General features: G+C 44.8%; 1 protein-coding gene across 2 annotated transcripts; it reads right to left on the bottom strand.

Annotated features, from left to right (window-relative positions):
* Nucleotides 1–2,019: 2,019 nt before the first annotated feature.
* On the bottom strand, nucleotides 2,020–21,950 carry LOC117346858 (vomeronasal type-2 receptor 1). 2 transcript variants are annotated; one of them, XR_004536667.1, is made up of 3 exons: nucleotides 21,753–21,950; nucleotides 11,671–11,850; nucleotides 2,020–2,858 (listed from the first exon to the last, which is right to left on the bottom strand). XR_004536667.1 is itself a non-coding variant. In XM_033917026.1 (2 exons), exons 1-2 carry the CDS (start codon nucleotides 21,852–21,854, stop codon nucleotides 2,331–2,333), a joined length of 630 nt encoding a protein of 209 aa, XP_033772917.1. In that variant the 5' UTR covers nucleotides 21,855–21,950; the 3' UTR covers nucleotides 2,020–2,330. The 2 variants fall into 2 exon arrangements, 1 of the variants encoding a protein (XP_033772917.1); XM_033917026.1 differs by lacking the exon at nucleotides 11,671–11,850.
* Nucleotides 21,951–22,288: the final 338 nt, after the last annotated feature.

Raw genomic sequence — 22,288 nt, 5'->3', positions numbered from 1 at the left:
CATCTCCCCTACCGCGATGTGATCACCCCTCTACCTGAACTGCCGCAACCTGCGGCAGGAGAGATGTCCAATCTCTCCTGCTGCTGGTTGTGGCAGTTCGGGTAGAGGAGTGATCACATCGTGGCAGGGGAGATGGCCAATCTCTCCTGCCACGATACATCAACCTCCAAACACACACTATCGGGGCAGGAGGGAGCCCAAGCCCTCCTGCCCCGTGGCACCCCGACATTCCCCGATGACATCAGGGCAGGAGGGAGCCCAAGCCCTCCTGCCCCATGGACCCCCGATTACATTTGGGGCAGGAGGGAGCCCAAGCCCTCCTGCTCTGTGATCCCCCAAACCCCCAATTATGTTCGGAGCAGGATTGAGACCAACCCCTCCTGCCCAGGTGGACCCCCTACCCCCATCCACACTAAAATACGGGCAGGAGGGATCCCATGCCCTCCTGCCCTCGATCGACCCCCCCCCATGACTGCCCCCCTGAACCCCCGATTGGCCCCCCACTGACCCACGAGCCCCCCCACTGACCCCACAAACCCCCCACCCCCAATCCCACCCCCATACCTTGTAACGTTGGCCGAATGGACTGGTGCCAAGCCCGCCTGTCCAGCAGGCCAGCCGGCTCTGGAATGGGGCTGTATTGGCTCAGGTGGCTCTAACCCCACCCACAGGTGGGGCCTTAGGTGCCTGGGCCAACCAGAATAGGCCCGGGATCCTTAGGCCCCTCCTGGGGGCGGGGGGGCCGATCAGGGATTTGGGTGGGGTGGTCGTGAGGGTGGGGCCAATCGTGGCTCATGGGGGTGGGGTCAATCAAGGGAAGGAGGGGTTGGGATCCCTCCTGCCCGTATTTTAGTGGGGGTGGGGGTAGGGGGTGCATCTGGGCAGGAGGGGTTGGGCTCCCTCCTGCCCCGAACTTAATCAGGGGGGCCGCAGGGCAGGAGGGGTTGGGCTCCCTCCTGCCCCGACCTTAATCGGGGGGGTGACTTAATTGGGGGGGCCATGGGGCAGGAGGGCTTGGGCTCCCTCCTGCCCCGATCGAGACGAGGTGTTCGGGTGTGCACGGGGCAGGAGGGCTTGGGCTCCTTCCTGCCCCGATCAAGTTGGGGGGGTGAAGGGCCGATCACTGCAGGAGAGATGACTCATCTCTCCTGCCAGCAATGGTGATCGCCCACCCCCCTCCGAACCTCAGCACTTCGGGGTGAGTATCGCCGGCAGGGGAGATGCCCTGCCGTGATGCTCACTCCGAAGTGCCGCAGTTCGGAGGGGGTTGGGCGAGCACCATCGCTGGCAGAAGAGATGAGCCATCTCTCCTGTACCGAACGTTGCAGTAGGGAGTAGGCAGATTGTTGGGGCCCGCTGAGCTGATCGCAGCAGCCACGATCAACTCAGCGGCCCCTTTTCGGCACTTATACCTGTTTTGATTTGGTCTAAGTCAAAACGTATAAGTGCCGACTAGGCAACCTGCCTAAAGTTTTGGTTATACCTGCTGCACACCTAGGTCTAGGTCGGCCCACCTCCTGCCCACCGCCCGCCTTTTCCCTCCTCTAAAAACGCCTCTTTTCTCTCTGTGCGTTTAGAGGCAGGGGAAAGGCCTAAGCTGGTTTTAGATACCTCTAAAACCAGCTTTGATTATGGGTACTTGGACAATCAGGCTTTTTGATCATCCAAGTACCCATTTAGGCCAATTTTTAGATGTTTTTTTCTTTTTGATTATGAACCCCATGATGTATATATCACCTCTATTACTAAGGTGTGCTATGCTTTTTAGCGTGCGCTAATATTTACCGCACGCTAATCATGCACTAAATGCTAAGGCGAGCATGTTATCCTATGGACACGTTAGCGGTTAGTGCATGCATTGATTTAGTGTGCGCTAAACATGTGCTAAAACATTAGCGCACCTTTGTAAAAGAGGGCCATAGTATATAAATGAGTTTACTGATGTAAAGAATACAAGGCTTAAAATATAGACATTATAATTTTATTTTATTTTTTTTTGCTTTAATGGCACGTCACAATTATATACCATTATTGTTATTATTTTCAGAAATAGCATTCCTCTAAAATAGGATATTACCTTCAATGGGAAAAAATCTAAAAATCTCTCACTTTCTTCAATCCACTTTTTGTTTCCAGAACTAGAAGTGGTCATGTAATGCAAAGTGTGTGCCAGGGCGTACACAGCATTGTATACACTATAACTGTCCCCAGAGTTTATGATGTCACAGTGTAATAGGTACGCAGATATTTCTTGATTGCTGCAGGATCTTTGGATGCTCTCGGGGCACTGGTCATTACACAGGTCCTTAAACCACACCTCTATGAATGAATCATTTGGAAACACAACAGGATTCACGGACAAATCTGTGAAAGCTTGGAATATTCTTCTTTGTCACCCTGAAAGCAAAGGAGTTTTTCCTTTCCGTGTTATATGAGGGAAAGAAAAAGAATGATTCAGCTTTGATGATCCAGACCCTTCCTGGTACTCCCCAAATGATTGTTTGTTCTAAATACTCTGTGTAGTGTCTATTACAATACAAAATAATCACTTTAGTTGAAGATGTATGGATGTTCTGGTAAATTTTATACACATTTTCAGAAAATAAATAATCAGAATGTTTGAAGGTCTCTATGAATTCAATGCAACCTCCATTCTGCTCAATTCCTTCTCTCAGGACCTGCACAGCCATCATGCTGTTTTCATCATCAGGTGCAATGATACCAACCCAGGTCCAGCCAAAATGTTTCAATAATTTGACTATTCCAGCACAAAGATACAGCTCACTGGGGACAGTCCGGTAGAAATAAGGAAACTTAACTTTGTCACTCATGACAAGATTCCCTGAGGTATAATTGATCTGTTGAAAATAACAGATTGAATTTGTCATCACCTTAGTTATGAAAAGATCACATTCATTCCTATATCAAATATTTAGGGAGAAATTCTATAAATGGTGTCCCAATTGGCAGTAGGTGTCCTATCGCTGTCTAACCAATCAATTGGGATGCATGTTAAAAAGACACCACCCTGACACAGGCAGCCTGCATTAAACACATTTTCACAAGGTATGTAGGGAGGGCTAAGTTCACCCAAGGCTAGGTGTGGGTGTGGTTTTACCAGGAAGTGGCCTTAGGTGAGCTTAGGCAGCCCTAGGCATCTCCCTAGGGCCACAATAGGCACCTGAAATGTAGGCCAGGAAACGTTGGTCTCATTTCAAATATACATGGCTGATGAGCTGATCACAGCAAGAGAATCTCCCTGCCATGATCAGTTAAGCAAAAAACTATGAAAAAAACAAAACTCCCAAACCCAAAGAAGTAGAACTGGATACGGGGGAGAGACAAGTCAAAGAATGATTACACTGCTGTAATTAAGACAGCCCAATAATATGGTTTCATTTTTCTGCTTTGCCAAATTGCTGTGCCTTATGATCTGGGGGTTACAGCGCAGCCCAGCTGTTCCTGAAGAAGGGGGTATTCACCCCCGAAATGGAGTCCCGTTGGACGAATTTGTTACTTGCTGGCTGTATCATCCAAGGAGAAGCTAAGTACTTCCAGTTGGTTTTTGCTTAGTTGGACCTGGATGTTTGAACCTTATGCTTTGGCCCCCTGGATAAGGAGTAGAAACAATTTTATTGAATTGTAGAGTGTGTTTTTTTATTTATTTTTTGCACTTTCAGCACAATTTGTGTGCACATTTATCACAAAAATTGCATGGAGAGAGCCCGGGGATGTTTCACAGTCAACACCCTTTTGGGTGTAAGCCAGTGACAGCCATCACTTCTGGGAGCTCCTGGAGGGAGGCTGTGTGACTGAGGGCTCTCCCAATCTCTTGAAACCATATTATTGGGCTGTCTTAATTACAGCAGTGTAATCATTCTTTGACTTGTCTCTCCCCCGTATCCAGTTCTACTTCTTGGGGTTTGGGAGTTTTGTTTTTTTCATAGTTTTTCATCTCCCATCCATTTTGGGTTTTGCTACTATTCAGATGATCAGTTAAGCAGCAGCAGCAGCAGCAAGGAATACATCCCCCTGTGAAGATGACCAGCAGGAGGGATGCCTACTCCCTCCTGCTAGAGCCCGCAAAGCTTCCCCCACCCCCAAATGTCTGCAGAAGGAGCAGTGCTGAATTTTTCCTACCACCACCCTGATACATCTCCCAGCAGGAGGGATGCCCATACCCTCCTTCCACCAGCCCTGTTAATCCCCTGTACCCACAATACTTCCCATACCCCACCTAACACTCACCTGACATTCCTCAACACTCCACAACACTCACCTGACATTCCTCAACACTCCACAACACCCACCTGACATACCCCAACACCTCCTTGACACTTACCTGACATTTCCCAACATACCCTGGCACTCCCTCATACCCCAACATCCCTGATACCTCCTGAACCCCCTCCCATACCTTTAAGAGATAGCCCTGGCTGGCAGACCCATCCCTTCCAAAATGATAGGCCTTCCCCTTCCCAGTGTATTCTGGGATACACTGGGGAGGTTCGCAAGGTTCTGATTGGCCCAGGTGCCTAAGACCCTTCCCATAGGAGGGACCTTGGGCATCTGGGCCAACTGGAGACTTAAGCTTCCTTTTCAGTGCACCAGTGCATTCTGAAATATACTGGAAGTAGCCTAAAATTCCAATTAGCCAGATACCAAAGGCTCCTTCAATGGAAGTATTCAGCCATAATCTGGGAAGATAGTGAAGGAGGGACAAGAGGAGGGTGTGCTTTGAGGATGGAGTTCAGCATGGTAATGAGACAGTGGGGGATGGAATAAAAAGAATTAGTTAACTGGGAGTAGTCTTGTTTAGCCAGTGTAAGAGCAGAATTAGTTTTTTAAGCTTTATAAAATATAGGTAGTCAGCATGTGCCTACAGTACATTTAAGTCAAATATGCAGAGAGGAGCAGGTACAGGAACATAATAAGTAGATATTGAGAGTGAACCAAGGTTGAAGAATGGGCCACAAAATGGCAAATGAGGTTCAACGTAGATAAGTGCAAGGTGATGCATATCGGTAATAAAAATCATATGCACGAATACAGGATGTCCGGTGCTATACTCTGAGAGAGCCCCCAGGAAAGAGACTTGGGAGTACTTGTAGACAAGTCAATGAAACCATCTATGCAATGTGCAGTGGCGGCGAAAAGGGCAAACAGAATTCTAGGAATGATTAAGAAAGGGATTATGAACAGATCTGAAAAGGTTATCATGTCGTTATACCAGGCCATGGTACGCCCCACCTGGCATACTGTGTCCAACATTGGTTGCCGTACATGAAAAAGGACATAGTACTACTCGAAAGGGTCCAGAGAAGAGCAACAAAAATGGTTAAGGGACTGGGGGAGTTGCCGTACAATGAGAGGCTAGAGAAACTGGGCCTCTTTCCCCTTGAAAGGAGAAGACTGAGAGGGGACATGATCGAAACATTCAAGATATTGATGGGAATTGACTTAGTAAAGACAGAAAGATTGTTCACCCTCTCAAAGGTGAAGAGAACGAGAGGGCACTCGCTAAAGTTAGAAGGGAAAAGATTCCGTACAAACGTAAGGAAGTTCTTATTCATCCAGAGAGTCTGGAACACTCTCCCGGAGGCTGTTATAGGGGAAAGCACCCTTCAGGGATTCAAGACATGGTTGGATAAGTTCCTACTAGAACAGAACATACGCAAGTAAGGCTAGACTCAAATGGAGCACTGGTCTTTGACCTAAGGGCTGCTGTGTGAGTGGACTATTGGGCATGATGGACCACTGGTTTGACCCAGCAGCGGCAAATCTTATGTTCTTATGAGGTTTGGTAGAAATATCATATAACTAGCACTCTTAAAGTTAATAGTTCAGGGGTTATTCAATAGTAATCCCAGAATACAGGGATAGTCTCTTTTGGTATCCCTTATATTATAACACCCTTCAGAAATTTCCACGATCCTCAGAAACACCATTTAGTGTTCAATAGAATTTCATTACACTAAAGCTTTATGTGTTATATCCTCATAGGATCAAAATTTTAATTAAATATTTTTTAATAAATATTTTTTTTTTTTTTTAGTTCAAAAAAAAAATTTTTTATTGAACTAAAAAAAAAAAAAAAATATTTATTAAAAAATATTTATATATATTTTGTTTATGTTTTTAGCCTTAACTATAAATAATGCTAATAATACTTTCACACTTAGCAGAGATACTTCATTAGTATAATATGTATTAGCTTTGTCTGTGGTCTAGATCAGGGACATTAGATTCACCAACATGTTTCGCATTATTGCTTTCTCAAGGTTAAGTCCCTGAAAGTAAAGAAAAGATTAAAAAATCAGCCAATACTAGAGTATTGAGTCAGAATATTTTAGTTAGGTTTATCACCCACCTAATAGTCTAGTCACCTTCCTCATAGACCACTTTATCCTAGTAGATGGCAGCAGCATTTTTTTTTTTACTTATTTAAACCTCCCAGAAAGCAATCAGCTGATAACCCTGTGAATAGCGTCAGATCGGGGAAATCAGAGAGTATAGCTACGGGGGTTCAACTTGGACAAAATACCTCGAATAGTCTTACTATGTAAAAGAGCATAAGAAAGCAAATTTCCCATCCCTCCTGATTAGAACAAGGAGGTCCACTCAAATTCTTCATTTATCTGGATGGATTAACTGAATTTAATGTATAAATCCAGCATTGTTAGAGATAGTTAAGCTTTAGTGTAATGAAATTCTATTCAATACTAAGGCCCTGTTTTACTAAGGTGCGCTAACCAATTAGCATGCTCTAACCAATTTAGCACATGCTAAACGCTAATGCATGTTAGTCTATGGACGCGTTAGTGTTTAGCGTGTGCTAATTTGATTAGCGCACGCTAATCGGTTAGCGCACCTTAGTAAACAGGGGGTAAGTGGTGTTTCTGAGGATCATAGAAATTTCTGAAGGGTGTTATAACATAAGGGATAACAAAAGAGACTATCCCTGTATATTAAATTCATAATAACTGTTCTCCCTTCTCTCTATAATGTGGAGACTTTATTTTATTAATATTGTTTTTATTTTCTTGTTGTGAGGTTGAAGAGGTTATGAGTACAATTAAGATGTCTAAGATATACCAATACCTGTGGGTATTGGTATATCCTAGACAGCTTGGAAAACTCAATCGATTGCTCAGCTGGAAGACCTTCAATGATAGCAGCCAATGGACCAGATGTTTTACAGATGTAGTTTGGGACCCCAGTTTCCATTCCTGAAAATATATTTATAGCAGCTGTATACATTAATAATAAATTGTTGTAAGGTTCATAAATGTGGAATCCCAGGGTGAGGTTGGGTAAGAGCTCTGAACTGTTGTTGATCTCCTCTACCGCAGACACAAAAGCCAGGAAGTTGTAATAATTCAAGGGTATAGGACTTCAAGGACAATGAATCACAGATAATATGAAATTAGCATCAAACCATAAGGTACATAAACATAGACATTAGTAATAGAAAAAATGAAATAGGGTTAGGATAATGGTTAGAAATGGCACAGGCTTTAAATATTGGTTTAATAATAAAATAGAAATGTGTATGCTTCAAGTTTCTTTAATCTCTCTCCCATTCCTCTATTTTTTTCTCTATTCTTCAGCTCATGCCCACAATAATCTCAGGTCATAGCAGTTAAATGCATATCTTATCCCTAGACATACAGTCTTAATCACTAGACTATCTCCTGCATTTCTCTGTCCATTGACATGCATCTGATCCAGAACAGAAATTAACCACCCAACACTTTGCAGGTGCCAGTGAAGTCTGAAAGTAGCAATTGAGGTTGACCATTACCATCAACAAAAATGAGACCAGACCCATTGTGGAATAGCTAGAAATGATAGCGAAAGCACCACAGATGAAGCTATTAATGAGAAGACAGACAGGAAGAAGGAGAAGACAGAGTGGAAAGATAGGAAGGGGTAAAAAGAAGAGGGTGTAAAAGGGAAAGAAAAATGATGTGGGGTGGGGAAAGAACTAAGTGAGTTTGAGAGAAGGAGAAAGGAAAAAGCCTAGAGATAAGGAAAGAGTGGGGTTGGAAAAGAAAAGGGAATGAGTATAGGAATGGAAAGAAGGGGATACAAGAGAAAGAAAGCAGAACATGATAGACTTGCAGCCCTAAACTCACTTGCAATAGTCCCCCTAAATGTCACTCATTCTTCTACTCACACGACCTCCATATCAGTCTTCTCACAGAAGGAATAGCATCCCCCAAAAAACTTTCACCTACAGAACAATTTGCATTATTGAGTTTTGTAAACTTTTCAAATAAATGTATAAAATTTGGCCAGCCTCTGCAGTAAGATTAAATGCATGCTCCACCTCAAGTGAAAGGTGATCTGAGTTCTGAATTAAAGATTTTATATAATGCAAAAAAATGGAAAATCGTTTTTTCTATGTCTTCCACCATCAAGAAAAATATTGACCACTGAGAAAGAGATACAAACACCCCTGATGCAGTAATTTAAACTTTACCCTTGATAATGATCATTGGTATCTGGCAGTGTTCCTTGATATCTTGACTGCTCTCAATACTACTGATGCGATTGAAGGCTTGTGTTATGTTATGCACTAGACCGCTGAGTGCATGGTGCATCACTGTAACACATTGAATTACATTTGCCAATTGACTGCACATAACCAGTGAAGTATATCTAATATAATAAAATGCTAAGTCGCGCATGTGCACTTCCTCTGCGTGCGCCGGTTTTCTGTGAGCTGTAGCGACCCGCAGGTAGAAGTGCGCATGCGTGGCTTAGGGTTCTGTTTTTCGGTCTGGCCTGCTTCCTGCTGCTCCTTACCGTATTGTATTTTTTTAGTTGAAAGACGCAGCGGTGGCTCCTCTCACGATCCCCGCCTGCGTCGGACTTTCGACGCAGATGGGGATCATGAGAGGAGCCACCGCCGCGTCTTTCAACTAAAAAATACAATACAGCAAGGAGCAGCAGGGAGCAGGCCTGACCAGACCGAAGCTCCGAATTGAACTACCAGTTGGCTGGCTCCCTTGCCAGAGTTATTTTTTCTGTTTAAAGGTGCTGCCGCGGCTCCTGTCACCAGCCACACCTGGCTAAACACTAACACGCCGCGACTCACCCCCCCCGACGACCCTACCCGGCGCAACTGAAACGCCCGTTGACCCTCCCACCGCTACAAGGCTGACAAGCCCGGCAGGAGCAGCAGCGTCCCAGGCACACTAAACGCTGCTTCAGGTCTTCTACTGGCCTAATTTCCTCTGCCGCATCCCTGATGATGTCATCAGGGGCGCGGCAGAGGAAATTAGGTCAGTAGAAAACCCGAAGCAGCGTTTAGTGTGCCTGGGATGCTGCTGCTCCTGCCAGGTTTGTCAGCCCTGTAGTGGTGGGAGGGTCAACGGGGGTTTCAGTTGTCAAGGACGCGGCAGAGGAAATTAGGCCAGTAGAAGACCCGAAGCAGCGTTTAGTGTGCCTGGAACGCTGCTGCTCCTACCGGGTTTGTCAGCCTTGTAGCAGTGGGAGGGTCAACGGGGGTTTTAGTTGTGCTGGGTAGGGTCGCAGGGGGGTTGGGGGGTCGGATGGAGGGAGTAAAGCAGGCATCGGGAGGGGGAGTTTCAGTGGAAGGGGAATGGGAGGCAGGCAGGCTGGCATCGGAAGGGGGGTGGGGGGTTCAATGGAAGGCAGACAGCCAGGATGGCATCGGGGGGGGTTCCATGGAAACATGCTACTCAGGGGGATGGGAGGCAGGCAGGCAGACTGGCATGGGGGGGTTCACTGGTAGGGGGATGGGAGGCAGGCAGGCTGGCATTGGAGGGGGGGTGGGGATTCAATGGAAAGCAGGCTCGCAGGATGGCATCAGGGGGAGGGGGTTTCCATGGAAATATGCTGCTCAGGGGATGGGAGGCAGGCAGGATGGCATGGGGGGGTTTCAATGGAAGGGGGATAGGAGGCAACGGAGGGGGTGGGGGCTTTCAATGGAAGGCAGGCTGGCATCGGAGGGGGGAGTAAGGAGGCATTGGGGGCACTAAGGACATAGAAAGGGGCCCTATGGACATAGGAAGGGGCACTAATGACATAGGAAGGGGCACTAATGACATAGGAAGGGGCACAGGGAGATTCACAGACAGAAAAAATGACAGACAGGCAGTATGCAAGGAGAGAGAGACAAAGAAAAAAAATACCCAGACAGACAGACATGAAGGGAAGGGGGGGCTGACAAAGAAGAGGACTCGAGCCGCAAGGAAGAAGCTGGGTCTGCCTGCCTGTGGGGAACGCTATAAGGAAAGGGGGGCCATGGAGCAGGCTAGACCACGGGAAGGGAAGGGAGAGGAGCCGAACTGAGCAGCCAGATTACAGCAGGCCACAACGCGGGGGAGGGGACGAACGGAGCAGGCCAGATCATGGTAAGAGAAGGGAAAGGTGGGGGAAATGCTGCAACTGCTGCACAGGGATCTGAAGGGGAAGCCAAATGCCGCTGCTGCTGCACAGGGAAGTCGGGGGGGGGGGGAGGGAAATGCTGTTGCTGTTGCTGCTCCACAGGGAAGTGGGGTGGAAATGCTGCTGCACAGGGAAATGGAGGCAAAGAATGACAGACAGACAGTAGGAGGGAGGGAGACAGTCAGAAAGGAAGAAAGACACAGGGACAGGGAGAGGGACAGAAAGCCAGACAGAAAAAGGGAGCCAAGGAGAGAGAGAGAGAGAGAGACAGTGGGAGAGAGAGAGAGACAGACAGAAAGAAAGAAAGACAGACATATATTCTAGCACCCGTTAATGTAACGGGCTTAAAGACTAGTGCCTGAATATTCATTGAAATCTGAAATCACACAATTTCTCTAATTCTATATCTTTAGCATCTAAGGGCTCCTTTTACAAAGGTGCATTAGGGCCTTAATGCGCAGAATAGCGTGCGCTAAAATGCCCCTGCGCTAGCCGCTACCGCCTCCTCTTGAGCAGGCGGTAGTTTTTCAGGTAGCACGCACTAATCCGGTGCATGCACTAAAAATGCTAGCACACCTTTGTAAAAGGAGTCCTAAATGTCAGTACAGTTTGCATAATAAAATTGTATGGGCTGATATTCATTGTGTTTTGAATGGAACAAGAGGCTCATCCCACGTAATTCACTCAGGATCACCCAACCACTGATATTCTTCAGCACCTAACTGGGCAATGCAACTCAATAAGTGGTCAGATCAAGGGCAGTACAGGAGTGTCAGCAAGTTATCCTATGTCATGACAAGTTACCAAAAGAAAATGAGCAACCTCCCCCCCACCACCAAATGCATATATGCAAACTAGTATACATATAACTTGGTAAAAGAGCTTATGCAATATGGGGTCATTTTCCATATTTTTCCATTGTGCCCTTGACTACCAGCACCAGACAAAATAATACAACTGACCAGAAAAAAAAAAAGAATAAAACTTAAATTCTAATGTATGACACAGTAAACAACTCAAAACCAACATTTTCTGGCTGTCTATTGATATTCCTACCCATGTTATTCTACCCATTTCGTAGTTTCTCAAATTATACATTAGTTGGAGGTAATGTAATATTTCAAGGTGACCTACCACTTACAAAGATCCCTCTAACATCTGCTAATTATATTTGCAGTTCATGAAGTAAGCATCCAAAATAAAATCCAAAAGCTTATTTAAGATAAGGAATTAAGCCATGATGCTACTTACAAACCACTTCCTTGAAATGAGGGAGGAGTTGTGAAGGATGGACCAGCATATGGATAAAAGTTTGTCACAGTAACAAGTCCCCCAATCATGATGTCCCCATCCTTATGGTATCCTGGTTGTAGATCTGATCGGTTGTTTTGAAGTGTACACTGACACTCAGCCATATTCCATAGGATGTCACTGAACATCAATAAAATCAGAATGAGATGATCTTCCATCATTAAGGCTGTGAAAGTTTCTCCTGTGATAATGCTCTCTCTTGTTACTCCCGTTGTTTGTTACACTTGAGCAATGAGGCAGAATAATGAAGAGTTCTTAATAGTGATATTGAATATTTGAATAATGGGAAAAAATGATTAAGTATTAAGCTGGACTGAAGAAGGCCTCTGCATCTACACAGAAGGTGAATGAAGAAAGGTTGTGAAATGGAACTTATTGCTCTATTTCTAGCTGATCAAAACCTGTGAGAATACCATGTGGTCACTGTTGGGCCCTGCTGTTCAGCCTTAAGGGATATCTATTCCTGACATCTACATTTATTTTAAAATATAGGATGTTTCTTTTAAATATAACCTTAACCTTAAGAATCAGTACAATAGAGACAAATATTTACTTGATTTCAATAGTTGTCTAATAATGTAATAGTTTATGAAAACAGGAAAGATTACAAAGTCCATTTGTCCTGTACATTTATTCTGTCCATGCTGCCCTGGATATTTTCTAAGATGCCTATCAGAGTGCGATCCATACAAAGTATCTCTCCAGAACAGTCTATTGCAGTGGTTCTGAAACGTGTCCTGGGAATCCCCAGCCAATCAAGTTTTCAAGATATCCCTAATGAATATGCATGAAACAGATTTGCATATAATGGAAGTGGCAGGTTAGCAAATCTGCCTCATGCCTATTCACTAGGGTCCACTTTCTATGTAATCTATCATACAACTAATATATCCTTTGTACTAGCCTGCACCCCACCTTAATTATGTCCAACCACTAGGCTTTATCATAAAAAAATAAAATAAATCTGTTTGATACAGAATTATTTAGCAGGTCTAAGCTAAAAAGATAAAGTCTGTGAGATTCAGTGCTAACTTAAGTCATCATGATCAGTGGTTCCCAACCCTGTCCTGGAGGACCACTAGCCAGTTGGGATTTTGGGATAACCCTAATGAATATGCATGAGAGAGATTTGCATATAATGGAGATGACAGGCATGCAAATATGCTCCATGCATATTCATTAGGGCTATCCTGAAAACCTGATTGTCTGGTGGTCCTCCAGGATAGAGTTGGTAACCACTGATCATGATGACTGAATATTTAACCCTTTAACTATTGGAAGCCATAATGCAACACTGCCTCCATCAGGGACTTGTCCTCTGTCATTCTCTTTTTTTCTCCCTCAATCTCTTCATCTCTATTAATCAATTTTCATATCTCCTCCACACAGCAGATCCTCTCACCACTTCTTCTTAGATTTTCTCATGTCTCTGCTCAATGTTTTTCTTCCCTTTTCCAATCCTTTCTCTCCCATGTCCTATCCCTTCTTATCCTATTCCTCTTTCTCCATTTCATACTCACATATTCCTTTCCCATGCTTACTGTTATCACTATGAACTCCCCATTTCTCTTTCCCCAGGAGTTGCCTTGTTCCTCTTCTCTGTCCAGCATGGGAAGAATTATTTATATTGTGCCAAATGTTAAGCTGGATTGGGGTGCAAATGTTTGACATGTCAACAGGTGTTAACAGATATTAAATGCCAAAAAAGGAGCAAAAATGTCCGTTAGAAGCCACAGTGCACTTGGATGTTTTTCTGTAACTTGAAGCCTAAGAAATCCAGTGTGTAATTACAAAGGGAGTGTGCCACACATCAAGTTTAACATTCAACTGCATCTACCATGCTTTCCCTCAAAAATATTTCCTTAGATTGCCTCTGACTCTGATATATTAACTTCATCCTATGCTCTCTCATTCCTGACTTTTCCTTGATTTGAAAAAGGATCACTTTCAGTACATGGATTCCCTCCTACCAAATACAGCCTGTGACTGTGCCATGTCCCATTTAGTGATATGGAAGGGTCACTTACAGATCATTCTCAGATTTTTACCCAGAACTCTTGAACATTTGGGGGGCCAGTTTCACACATAGGGTTATCCCAATGTGGAGACGCCAGGAAGTACTTCTTCACGGAGAGAGTGATTGAGCATTGGAACAAGCTTCCAGTGCAGGTGATCGAGGCACGCAGCATCCCAGACTTCAAGAACAAATGGGATACCTATGTGGAATCCCTACGAGGGTCATGCCAAGGGATAGACTTGAAAGAGCGGGTCAGTAGAGTGGCAGTATAATTACAATTATACTTAAGGGGGTCAGTAGACTTGAAAGGGTGGGTCAATAGTGTGGGCAGACTTGATGGGCTGTAGCCCTTATCTGCCGTCATCTTTCTATGTTTCTATGTTTCTATTCATGTTAATAACAGATTTTTGGGGCCATATTATAATTTCATAACTTGTTAGTAGAATATGCACACATTGATTCATGGGTTAGAACACTTTAAATTGGTTTATAATAATAATTATTATTTATTTATAACCCGCTATGCCTTAACAGTTCAGAGCGGTTTACAACAAAGAGAATCTGCCAGACGCAGATGAAATACAAATGGAATTACATAACTAGTATGGTTGGGTTCCTTTAGCCAAAATTGTCATACAAAAGAGATTTCATAGGTTTCTTAAACATTTGGTAAGGGGAAGAATTCACAAAAGAGGTTTCTCAAGTAAATTTGTCATACATATAAGATTTCACAGATTTACTAAAAGTTTGGTAGGATAATGAGTTCATGAATAGGGCACTTAGGGCTCCTTTTACTAAGCTACATTAGCGGTTTTAGCACGCACTTAGTGCACGCTACAGTGCCACATGCACTAGACGCTAATGCCTCCATTGAGCTGGCATTAGTTTTTTCATGTAGCGTGGGGGTTAGCGCATGCTATTCTGCAGCACGTGCTACCGCAGTTTAGTAAAAGGAGCCCTTAAGGTATTGCTCCAGACACTAGCCGGGTAGGCTAAGGTTTTGTCCAGGAATCCTTTTACAGTATATCCCAGGGATTGGGACGGGTAGCTGTCTCTTTAAATTTTTGTACTGAAAACATTTTGTATCAATAAATGGCTTGGTCGAAACGTATGAAGATACAAACTAAGCTAAGTTGAAAATTACATTTCTATATTTCTAAATAACTTGGTCCTAAAAATTGTTAATAAGGGCTAATTTTAAATTATAAATTTCCTGATTACATAAGATAAGGCTGGTGACGATCTAACGCCCGCTAAAAGAAAATGATTCTGTGGAGGAGGGGGTGTAACTGAGGCCTTGGATAATACCATGTTAGAAATTGACTCGGAGCAAATTTATATGAATATTGATTGCTGTATAGCTACGAGTATAAATGACAATATAAAGTTGGCCATCTTAGAAAAAACAGTGTGTTTTGAAAATATGATGGCAGAAGGAAATATCTCTGAATTTGATGGATATTCAGAGGAACATCTTAAGAAGATATTATTGAGACCTGCTCTGTTAGATGATAGCAAGATGGTTCCCGCCCATACCTCCTGGGTAGATCTCAAATCAACATTAAAGAGAGCAATTCGGGCTGAATTGCACAGTAACACTTTGGTACAGTACTTTAAAAAATCAATGGTACCAAGAGGTCTTCGTATCTTAAAAGAACCTAAATTATCTTTTCGGATAAATTGTTTTTGGGAAAATGGATAACAATCCTGAACCGTTGCTCCAGAGATTTAATGATTCTACTAGTTGAGACCACAGAGAACACTGAGAAAGAACTTTGTATGAAAGCTGGAACGATTGAGGCTGAACTTCAGGGGAACAGCACCAAAGATGAATATGACAAACAACGTGAAGAACTGCAGAAATCAATGGTTCAATTATGGGAAAGTATCAAGGCCAATAAAATAAAGAAACTGAAATGCAATGAAAAAAACTACCAAATGGATCATGTTTACACCTGGAATAACAGGATAACCTATGGTGGCCAAAAGAAAAAGGTGGCATTTGATAGTTATCAATTATAAAGTAATTCGAATGTTATGTTTTATCCTAGGGAGTTCCTTGAAAAAGCATTAGCGAAACATGTTGGATTCCATGTCTCCCAGGTCGTAACTTATGAAGCTATAAACTAAGCTAAATTGAAAATTACATTTCTATATTTCTAAATGGCTTGTTCCTAAAAATTGTTAATAAGGGCTAACTTTAAATCATAAATTTCCTGATTAAATAAGATATGGCCAGTGATGATCTAACGCCCAGAGTTCCCCGCTAAAAGAAAATGATTTTGCGGAGGAGGGGGTGTAACTGAAGCCTTGGATAATACCATGTTAAGCTATATGAGTTAGAAATTGACTCGGAGCAAATTTATATGAATATTGGCATCTAGCATAAGGCACCATTTATAGAATATATCACATACTGTCTATAGGTACATTTTTCTGTCCCTCAACCTTAGAGCTTCTATGACAGTTATTCTTAACACAGCCATTGGAGCACACTAGTCTCAATAGGACTTCAGGATATCCACAATGAATATTTACACAGCTGCATGCAAATCTAACTCATGAATATTAATTGCAGATAAATTTAACACCATATTGGACTAGGTGTGTCCCAAGGACTGGATTTGGAATGGCTGCTCTATTCTACTGATCCCCTCCCAACCAAAAATAATTACCTACATATTGGGTCTTATGTACTCAGCAATGTATTTATTGATATATGTTGATGGTTAAATTTTATTTGGATAGCCTTTTTGTTTAAATTTATCAAACAGAACACTAGCTTGGATTTTTAAATTCACTGTCATCAGAGCATAAGCATCTGATTCTGAGGAATTATCCCATGGGTATCCCTTCCTTCAGTTTAGTAGGATAGTAACTACCATAATCCAATAATGTACCATATTCCAATACTATATATTGGGCATACTAAATGAAAAGTGAAAGTACAAATTGGGAAACATTTGTCCAATATCAGACGCCAACAGGTGCAAGCTCCTTTAGTGTCCCATTAGGTGGAGGCTGGGCACTCCATCAATGATTTTCAGTATACTGTTTTGAAACAGATAATTTTGTCAAGGGGGGTGATTATAGACTATTATTTGAAGAACTCAGATTTATCTTTGAATGGCAAACCTTGAGTCCCCGAGGTTTGAATGAGGAAATCGAATGGTTCCAATTATAATTGGTCCCTGGCTGATGAAATAGGGGTTGGTTCATGTAACCATGACTACATGAAGCCTCTCCTTTGATTGGGTATGTTAGTTTCAATGTAAGCTTCCCAGGGTTCATAAAGTTTGGTGAAATGGCTGGCCATTCTGCATTTTTCTCCTATCTGAATGGAGTTACCTCCGTTCCTCTAGCTAAATAAGTCTTAAGCATTGAGACAAATTGTATTTATGAGATTGTGATAAGAATGTTTGAATATTTAAGAGTTTGGTAAAATGTTTTAACTGAGGTGTTTAAAGGTTTATTTAGTTTTTTTACTACTATATTTGTATTTTCACAGCACCCCTCCCCCCTTCCTGACGACGATAATGCAAAACTTGAGTCGAAGTGAGGCTATTTGAGTTTAGAAACACAGGGACTTTTAAGGGAGTTTTAGAGTTTTCATACAAGCACAGGACATCATATTTTATTGCCTTCCTTGTTCATATCAAAAGATAAGTGATTTATTCAACTCTATCAGTTTGTGTCTCTTTTTGGCACTTAATGCTTCTGAAACAGGTGCCTGCCTGCCTGCCCCACCCTGAAGGCCTGATGCCCCGACCCACCCCGAAGTACCGCTCGCCCCCCTGGCCTCCCCGCACCACCTATGAAGCAGCCACAGCAGGATCGCGACGTCAGCGATCCCTGCGCTGCTTCCTGCGCCGCGGTCCCGCCCCTCCTCTGACATCAGAGGAGGGGCGGGACCGCGGTGCAGGAAGCAGTGCCCAAGCAGCTCAGGGATCGCCGACATCGCGATCCTGCTGCGGGCTGCTTAACAGGTGGTGCAGGAAGGTCAGTGGGGCGAGCGGTTCTTCGGGGGTGGGGGGGACTGAACGGCAAGGCCGGGAGCACCCCCTCAGGGCTGGCACCCGGGGCGCACCGCCCCCACCCCCCTTGGTATGCCACTGCCATAACCAAAGCTGGTTTTAGACGTATCTAAAACCAGCTTAGGCCTTTCCCTGCATCTAAACGCATAGAGCAAAAATAGGCGTTTTTAGAGGAGGGGAAAGGGAGGGAGGTGGGCCGACCTACACTTAGTCATACAGCAGGTATAACCAAAGATTTAGGCAGGTTGCCTAGTCATCACTTATACATTTTTATTTAGACCAAGTCAAAACAGGTATAAGTGCTGAAAAAGGGGCTGCTGAGCTGATTGCGCTGCCGTGATGAGTTCAGCGGCCCCAGCAACCTGCCTACCACCATCAACAACGATCGTGGCAGGAGAGATGGCTTATCTCCCCTGCCATGATAGCGATACCACCACAATAGCGATACCACCACCACTTGGGATCACTATTGCGGCAGAAGAGATGAGCCATCTCTTCTGTCATGATCCACCCCTCCCCCTATCTGATCAGGCAAGAGGGAGCCTAAGCAGTAGGGATTAGGCTCCCTCCTGCCCAGATCATTTTGGCAGGGTAGGCAGTCGCTGGGCCAGGAGGGCTTGTGCTCCCTCCTGGCCCGATCGCTGTCAGGCAGCATGGGGGGGTTGCCAGGCCAGGAGAGCTTGGGCTCCCTCCTGGCCCAATCGTTGCTGGTGTGTGGGGGGGGGGGTGTTCTTTTTGACAGACACCGGTTAAATAATCCAGCTTTTAGGTGAAGGACTGGCCTCTCCTTTGCCTAAAAGCCCTTGTTTTGGATGTTTGGGACTTAGGCTTTTTTTAGGTTGATTATATGGTGTAAGTTTAGACATAGTGGTGGTCTGGGCGTTTAAACAGCTGAACGTAGAGGCAGGCCATTATTTTTAAAAAACCTCCTTTTGGACATTTTTTTTTATAATGGACATTTTCCCTGCTTCTACTTTCAACGCTTATGGCCTTAGGCCAAAAGGAGACTTAGACTTTTTTTTTATTATGCCCCTCTATATACACGAGGTGGAGGTAAATTGGTCAGTGATGGAAACTATAAACCTAATATGACTAGGTACCGGATTAAAATATCCTCATCCAAGTAGGTTTCTGAGACCATTCCTTTTCACTATATCTCCATAAGAGTACCCTTTAGTGGGATTTGTTTTGTATTTGAGACCATTTACCTCACCAACTTCACTCTACCAGAGTCTAACTTCTTGAAAGTCTTCCATTATGATGCCGCCTTTCTACCAGAGTGGACTGGGATCCCTGCTGACTAGTACTGCCTGATTCACAATTCGAATCGGTTCACCAATTCACTTCGGGTGAATCGATTTGAATTGATTTAACACAACATAAAATCTGCTTCCCGATTCGGCTGACCCTCCCCCCCCTAAAGCAGGAGCAACAGCGCTGCTCTTGCTGGCCGGCCGCTGCCACACTTGCTTTAGAGGGCGAAGGTCAGTCAGGAAGTGCTGCAATCCAGCTTCCTCCCCCTGACGTCTGATTCCCTCCCTGGTGTTCGGCTTCCCACCCCTGACCTCCTGATTCCCCCCCCCCCAGGCCTCCCCGCACTGTTTACAGTTGAGGTACAGTCTGCACATAAGATCGCGATGCTAACGATCTTTCCACTGCTTCGGAGCTGTCCAACATTGGTCACCATACCTTAAGGATATTGGTCGCCATACCTTAAGAAGAATATGGCGTTACTCAAGAGGGTTCAGAAAAGAGCAACACAATTGATAAAAGGTATGGAAAACCTTTCATATGCTGAAAGATTAGTGAAACTGGGGCTCTTTTCTCTGGAAAAGCGGAGGCTTAGAGGGGACATGATAGAGACTTACAAGATCATGAAGGGCATAAAGAAAGTGGAGAGGGACAAATTCTTCAAACTTCCGAAAACTTCCCTGACGCAGCCTGCTTCCCCTGCCCCCCCCCAACAAGGCAAGCCAAACCATCCTGCTTTCCCTGTCCCCTCAAGCCAAGCCACCCTGCTTCCGACACAGCCTGCTTACCCTGCCCCCCCCACAAGCCAAGCCACCCTGCTTTCCCTGCCCTCCCCCCCCCCCGCGACAGCCAAGCCACCCTGCTTCTCCTGCACCCATGCACCCTGCTTCCCTGACCCAGTAACATCAAGGCGTGTGCAGCGACTGCACTGCACAAGCGCCAGGCCTACAAGTCTTCTCTCTACCCCCCCAACCCCCACACACACCAATTCTGACATCGAAGAGGAAGTTCCAGGCCAGCCAATCACTGGTTCCAACGTCAGAATTGACATCGGAAAGAAGGCTTCTGGGCGGCAAGCAGCAGCAGCCTGAGGGGGGGGGGTTTGAATTGGCACTGGAGGGAAGCTGGTAAGCAGTGGTGGACCGGTGGGGGGTGGTGTTGAATCGTATGCTGAGGGAAGCTAGCTTTGGCGCGGCAGGAAGGGGAAGCGATCGCCTGTCCCGTTGTCCCCGCGCACAGCTTCAGGATGCTGTCCCTGAAAACGGGATATTTTGGCATCCTGAAACTGTGTGTGGAGAGAACAGGACAGGGCATCTAAAAACGGGATGGTCCTGTTCAAAATGGGACGTATGGTCACCTTATGCCTGATAAGCACATTCAGACACATCCAAGCCAGTTCTGATACTCAAGATATCACTAACCAGATTAAAACACGTGGCATCACATTAAGTTCCTCCTTCCACTCAGGACTTTTGAGTAATTAAACCAGAACCACACCACAGCAAGCTGATCAGCTACCAGCCAAAGCCATTCAAGTATCCTGAACTAGAAGGTTATGAAACAGTCCATAGTCAAAGGCTAACTAATGAACCCCAACACCCTTTCATTAATGAGGAGACTAATTTTAATGAATTTAATAGTGAGTAGCTGACACTAGAGATATAGGTCATGAGTTTATGAACTCAAGCTTCTGCTTCAACTCCAGAATGAAGGGGCTACTAGCATCTCCCATCAGGCATTAGGGGCAGTACAGTACCACCTCAGTCCTCCTTCCCACCATATCGTGCACAAGAATGAGAGAAACTGCAACTGGTAGCAACAGTGGCCTAGCCAGACATGCCAGTTTGTGTAGGCCTGAGCCCAAAGTGGGCAAGTACACTTTCTTCTGCCCCCACCCCATTATCCCAAATTAAATTCCCAAGTTGGCAAGGATCCCCCAAATCCCACCAGCTAAAGAGGTCCTGTTCCAGTAGTTCAGAACACTCTCTGTACCCATAGCAGTTGGCAGCACTCATTATGGGCCACCATCAAACCAGCCCTCTTCCCTCTTATGTGTGGGCAAACTGAGCCAGCATAGCAGTGGCCCCTAGAGTACCACTGGCTGCAGCAAGCAAGCAAGACCTCTTCAGCTGGCAGGGCTTGGAGATCCCACCAGCCTTAATAAGGGCACCACAGTTTTGGGTGGTCAATTGTGAGGGATTAGCAGAGAACAAGGAGATCCAAACCCAAGGAAGGGCATATTGACTGTAGCCAGACACCCACAAGAAGTGAAGGCAAAGGTCTAGGCGTCAGCATTCTCTTCAGAACCTATTCAACTCACACTTTCCCAAGATTGTGGCAATTAGAAAGGAGGGAGAGGAATGGCCAAAACCAGGCAGCAACTCTATATAACACCTGCAACAGGCCAGGCCAGGCCAGGCATTGAGGGATTATTGTTGGGTTACATGGTCCTATTCCTTCACCCTGCTTCTCAGCTCATATTGAATTATGAAAATGAGACTTTGCAAGTTCCATAGGCCACCCCTGGCAGGCAGACACTATTTTCACCAAGAAGATTCTACACACCTTGCTCTAATTACTGACATGAAGTTAGTAAGAGGTATTACCTTATTTCATTTATGGTTTTGTTTTATTTTTATATAATTACCTCGATCCTTAAAGAAATGTACCCTTCCTTTCCCTCTACTCCTCCCACAAACACACGACCCCTTTGCTCTTACCTGGGACAAGTGGGCATAAGACACCTGCATCAGCAGATTCACCAGCCTGTTAACTCCAGCTTCACTCTCCTGGTGGAGGTTCTGGCAAATCTGAGAGCTCATGATGGTAGAAAGAGAAAACAACCTCCAGAAAAGCAGTAGAGACCCTGGAAACAGCACTAGCTCTAAGTCTGTTCAAATACTACTGAAGAAAGAGACTTCCTGTGGTCTAAAAGCAGAGAGCTTGCTGGATTGCTTTTATAGCCCACGCCTGTTTTTAGTTCCAACTAATAGCCTGCCCCACTGCTGGCAGATCCAATGAGAGCTCTTGCAGTGGAACTCAAATCAGACTCACACACACCTGAGCACAAAGACAAACATCATCATGCAGACACACTTACCAGTGTGCATAAACATACAAACACGCAGGGTACACGTTGGGGGGAAGCAAACAGGGCAGTTGCCCTGGGCCCCACAGCTACAAGGGTCCCCTGACTGCCTGGCGAGGTGAGCTTCCCTTCCTTCCCTACCTGTTATTCACTTGCTGCCCTCTCTCT

This window comes from Geotrypetes seraphini, chromosome 12, assembly GCF_902459505.1.
Source record: "Geotrypetes seraphini chromosome 12, aGeoSer1.1, whole genome shotgun sequence".
Taxonomy (NCBI): Eukaryota; Metazoa; Chordata; class Amphibia; order Gymnophiona; family Dermophiidae; genus Geotrypetes; species Geotrypetes seraphini.
The sequence above is the reverse complement of the archived record's forward strand: the minus strand, read 5'-3'. Positions and strand labels throughout refer to the sequence as shown.